General features: G+C 42.5%; 1 protein-coding gene across 6 annotated transcripts in view; it reads right to left on the minus strand.

Moving 5' to 3' along the window:
- FAM193A (family with sequence similarity 193, member A) overlaps positions 1 to 5,658 on the minus strand; it is a 281,515-nt gene that overhangs the window by 30,527 nt on the left and 245,330 nt on the right. Inside the window, exon 19 of one of the 6 annotated variants that reach the window (XM_011970846.1) lies at positions 4,474 to 4,571. The exons of the other annotated variants lie outside the window; for them this stretch is intronic. Within the exon in view, the coding sequence (XP_011826236.1) occupies positions 4,474 to 4,571 (98 nt within the window). The remainder of the gene's footprint in view (positions 1 to 4,473; positions 4,572 to 5,658) is intronic. 6 annotated transcript variants of the gene reach the window in all.

Here is a 5,658-nt window from a genome sequence, read left to right on the forward strand (position 1 = left end):
GACTACAGGTATGCACCATGATGCCTGGCTGATTTTTGTATTTTTTAGTAGAGACGGGGTTTCACCATGTTGGCCAGGCTGGTCTTGAACTCTTGACCTCAGGTGATCTGCCTGCCTCAGCCTCCCAAAGTGCTGGGATTACGGGCGTGAGCCACGCCTGGCCCCAAAATATTTTTAGAAATTAAAAAGCAAAAAAACCCACAACCCACCCACACACACACACGAAAAACACACAGTAAATATAAAATACAGAAATTATAAAATAGTGACAGGGTTGAGACCAACCACATAGTTGTATCACTAAGTGTGAATGGGCTTAACTGACTGAAGAGAAGATTTTCAATTTGGCTCACAAAGCAAACCTCAGGTGTGCTTCACACAGGAGAACGACCTAAACCCAAGGCACTCAGGAAAAGGCTAGAAACAAAGGGCCAAGGACAAGGCTGCCTCGTCAGGCAAATGGGCCGAAGAGAGCAGGGGCAGCAATCACAATGCAGACAGAGCAGGACTCAGGCCACAGGCACAAAGCACAACCAGAAGGTGGCCGCTTCTCAACACAAAAAGCCACAAATAACTAAGAGTATATCACAGGAATGTGCACCAAACCACACAGAAACAGGAAATGCAAGAAAAACAGAAACGTATTAATAATAAGCCATAGGGCCGGGCGCGGTGGCTCACGCCTGTAATCCCAGCACTTTGGGAGGTCAAGGCGGGCGGATCACGAGGTCAGGAGATCGAGAACATTCTGGCTAACATGGTAAAACCCTGTCTCTACCAAAAATACAAAAATTCAGCCGGGCGAGGTGGTGGGCGCCTGTAGTCCCAGCTACTTGGGAGGCTGAGGCAGGAGACTGGCGTGAACCCGGGAGGCGGAGCTTGCAGTGAGCTGAGATCCGGCCACTGCACTCCAGCCTGGGAGACAGAATGAAACTCTGTCTCAGAAAAAAAAATAATAATAATAAAATAATAATAATAGTAATAAGAAGCCACAGAAGACAGGCCATGAGGACACAAAATAAGGATATACAGAAGACCTAAACAACAGAATTAATGTATCATGGAGGTGTATACATGTATGTATCTCCATATGGAAATACATATGTACATATATACACACTCACAGTGAACTCTACACCAAGACCCAAGAAAATACACTTCTATCAAGTACACATGGAGGAGTTACAAAAGCTGACATACACTGGGCCTCAGAAAGTATCAATAGGTTTTGCAAAACAGAAAAACAATATTCTCTGATCGCAATGAAAAAAACCTATAAATTATTAACAATAAAAAAGTTTCTCCTACCTGGAAACTTAAAAGCTGCCTATTACACTATCGAGTGAAAGAAAAAAACACATGGAAATCACAGAATTTCTATTTTTTGGAGATGGAGTCTCACTCTGTCTCCCAGGCTGGAGTGCAGTGGCACAATCTCAGCTCACTGCAACCTCTGCCTCCCAAGTTCAAGCGATTCTCCTGCCTCAGCCTCCCCAGTAGCTGGGACTACAGGCACGTGCCACCACACCCAGCTAATTTTTGTATTTTTAGTAGTAAATACGGGGTTTCTGAACTCCTGACCTCAAGAGATCGGCCTGCTTCGGCCTCCCAAAGTGCTGGGATTACAGGCATGAGCCATGGCGCCCAGCCCAGAATTTCTTTAAAAAAATAATGGAGGCTGGGGGTGGTGGCTCACACCAGTAATCTCAGCACTTTAGGAGGCCAAAGCAGGTGGATCACATGAGGTCAGGAGTTCAAGACCAGCCTGACCAATATGGTGAAACTTCGTCTCTACTAAAAATACAAAAATTAGCCGGGCATGGTGGCGCATGCCTGTAATCCCAGGTACTCGGGAGGCTGAGACAGGAGAACTGCTTGAACCCAGCAGGCAGAGGTTGTAGTGAGCTGAGATCGTGCCACTGCACTCCAGTCCGGGTGACAGAAAGAGACTCCATCTCAAAAACAAATCAAACAAAACTTTGTTTATCTATCAGACTCTATGGGATATGGCTAAGAAAAAGATCAGAGGAAAGTTCCATGTGCTGAACACTTTTATCAATAAACGTGGAAGAAAAAAACAAAATGAACTAAATTTCTAAATTAAAAAGTTAGAAAAAACCCCAACAAAGTAAAACCAAAGAAAACACAGAAAGAAAATAAAGACGAAAGCAGAAATTAACGAGGTAGGCTGGGCACGGTGGTTTATGCCTGTAATCCTGCACTTTGGGAGGCCTAGGTGGGCGGATGGCTTGAGCCCAGGAGTTTGAAACCAGGCTGGGCAATCTGGCGAAATGCTGTTCCTACAAACACTACAAAAAAAATTAGCCGAGTGTGATGGTGCCCACCTGTGGTACCAGCTACTTGAGAAGGTGGTGGGGGAAGATCACCCGAGCCTGGGAAAGTTGAGGCTGCAGTGAGCCGTGATTGTGCCACTGCACTCCAGCCTGGGCAATGAGTGAGACTCTGTCTTAAAATAAAAAATAAAAAAGAAAGAAAGGAGGTAAAGAAAAACAGTAGGCTGGGTGCGGTGGCTCCCACCTGTAATCCCAGCACTTTGGGAGGCCAAGGCGGCTGGATCACGAGGTCAGGAGATGGAGACCATCCTGGCTAACATGGTGAAACTCCGTCTCTACTAAAAATACAAAAAAGTTACCAGGCGTGGTGGCGGGCACCTGTAGTCCCAGTTACTGGGGAGGCTGAGGCAGGAGAATGGCGTGAACCCGGGAGGCGGAGCTCAGTGAGCTGAGATGGCGCCACTGCACTCCAGCCTGGGCAACAGATCGAGACTCCATCTCGGGGAAAAAAAAAAAAAAAAAAGAAAAACAGTAAACCTAAATAATAAATTAACAAGATTTTAAGACACTAACAAAATACACAAACCATTAACTTAGGCAAAACAGGGAGAAAGGAAAAATATACAAACTAAGAAATGACAGGTGAAAACAGTCATTGCAAAGAAATTTAAAACTATGATGAGCCTACCTTGCACACATCTATGTAAATAAATTTGAAAATCTAGTTGAAAAGAATAATTTACTACAGAAAGATGGTTTACCATAATTAACCTCACTAGAGATAGAATAATTTCCAGAGAGGGGAGAAGACTGCTAGCAAGGACCACAGAAAACACACCAGGTCCACGGGGCCTGCAAAGGGATTTCTCTCAAACCTTTAAAGCCTGGATGGTCCCAGAGTGAACTGTTCCAGATCACTGAAAATGTAGAGATGGGTTTTCACCATGTTGGCCAGGCTGGTCTCAAACGCCTGACCTCGTGATCTGCACCCCCCTCAGCTTTCCAAAATGCTGGGATTACAGGCATGAGCCACCGTGCCCAGCCAAAAACTTCCTAATTCTTTTTATGAGGCAAGTATAATATTGACACTCAAAGATAATACAGACAGAACAAAAACAGAAGTCACAGACCCATCTCTCCTAAAAATAATATAGGTGTAAATATATTAAATAGTGTAAACAGATTCCAAAACAAAAGAATATACCACAATCAAGTGAGCTTTATTGCAGGAATTCAAGTTCAGTTCATACTTAAAAATCAAGTAACATAAAACACCATATTAATACGTCTAAGAAGAAACATCATGGTTATCTCCACAGATGCTAGAAAACCTTTAAAGTTTAACACCCATTCCTAACGAAAAACACTCAAGAGATGAGGAATCGCTGGACATTTTTTTAACATTAAATTTTTTTAATGTGGCCAATTTCAAATAATTATCTTATAATATATAAACCTAAAGCCAACATCTTACTTAATGTGGAAACACCAGAGACATTTCTGTTAAGATCAGAAAAGATGCAGTTAAGTAAAAGAAAACAATTAGAGGCATAAGAATGGAAAAAGTAGAGGTAAAGCTTTCTCTATTTGTACACATATGTAATAGAATGCCTGGAAAACCCCAGAGAATCAACAGTAAGACTCAAATAATAGAACAATTCAGTAAAGTAGAAGATATAAACCTAACATATAGGCAGGGCGAGGTGGCTAACATCTGTAATTCTAGCACTTTGGGAGGTCAAGGAGGGCAGATCACTTGAGGTCAGGAGTTTGAGATCTGCCTAGCCAACATGGTGAAACCCCATCTCTACCAAAAATACAAAAACCAGCTGGGCGTGGTGGTGTGCGCCTATAGTCCACCTACTTGGGAGGCCAAGGCAGGAGAATAGCTTGAACCCAGAAGGCGGAGGCTGCAGTGAGCCAAGATCGCACCATTGCGCTCCAGCCTGGGTGACAAGAGTGAAACTCCATCTCAAAAAATAAATAAAAATAAAAATAAATAAAAACAAAAAAACAAACATACAGCCGGGCGTGGTGGCTCACACCTGTAATCCCAGAACTTTGGGAGGCCAAGATGGGTGGATCGCCTGAGGTCAGGAGTTCGAGACCAACTTGACCAACATGGTAAAACTCTGTCTCTACTAAATATAAAAAATTAGTTGGGCGTGGTTTTGCTTGCCTGTAATTCTAGCTACTTGGGAGGCTGAGGCAGCAGAATCACTTGAACCTGGGAGGCAGAGGTTGCAGTGAGCCAAGAATGCACCACTGCACTCCAGTCTGGGCAACGAGTGAAACTCCATCTCAAAATCAATCAATCAATCATACATATATAAATCAATAGCTTTCACACACAAATAACCAGGTAGGGCAGCACTATCCAACAGAAATACAATCTGAGACTGGGCGCAGTGGCTCATGCCTGTAATCCCAGCACTTTGGGAGGCTAAGGTTGGAGGCGAGACTAGCCTGGCCAACATAGTAAAACCTGGTCTCTACTGAAAATACAAAAATTAAATGAGTGTACTGGTGTGGCACCTATAATTCCAGCTACTTGAGAGGGTGGGGCATGAGAACTGCTTGAACCCGGGAGGTGGAGTTGAACCTGGGAGGTAGAGGCCGCAGTGAGACGGAGGTTGCAGTGAGCGGAGATTGCGCCACTGCACTCCCGCCTGGGTGATGGAGTGAGACTCTGCCTCGAAAGAAAGAACGAAAGAAAGAGAGAGAGAGAGAGAGAGAGAGAGAGAGAGAATCTGAGTCTGAGCCACACACATAAGATTTTTCTAAAAGCCACATTAAAAAAAACTTTTTTAAAGAAACAGGTGAAATTAATTGCAGTAATATATTTAATTAAATATATCCAAAATAGTATGATTTAGACATGTAACCAATATTAAAAATTATACTGAGATATTTCACTGTTTTTAATTCACACTAGGTTTTCAAAATCCAGTGTATATTTTACACTTGTAACACTTCTCAATTTGAACTGGCCGCATTTCAAGTGCTTGTCAATAACATGTGACTAGTGGCTACTGTACTGGATAGTTCAGAATTAGAAAATATAATGGTGAAGAAACTCCATTTAAATTAAAAACAAAGGTGATTAAATGCTGAGAAATAAACTTAGTAAGACATGTGAAAAACACATAAGAGAAAATTTAAAATATTCCTGAGTGACCTGAAAGTAAACTTGAACAAATGGAAAAACATCTCTTGTTCTTGGAAGAAACGCTCAACATCATAAAAACATCAATTCTCCCCAAATTAATGCACAAGTACAATGCAACTCCAATAAAGATACCAACCAGTTCTCCCTAAACTAACACACAAGCACAATGCAACTCCAATAAAGATACCAACCAGT

This window comes from Mandrillus leucophaeus, unplaced genomic scaffold (genome assembly GCF_000951045.1).
Source record: "Mandrillus leucophaeus isolate KB7577 unplaced genomic scaffold, Mleu.le_1.0 Scaffold98, whole genome shotgun sequence".
Taxonomy (NCBI): domain Eukaryota; kingdom Metazoa; phylum Chordata; class Mammalia; order Primates; family Cercopithecidae; genus Mandrillus; species Mandrillus leucophaeus.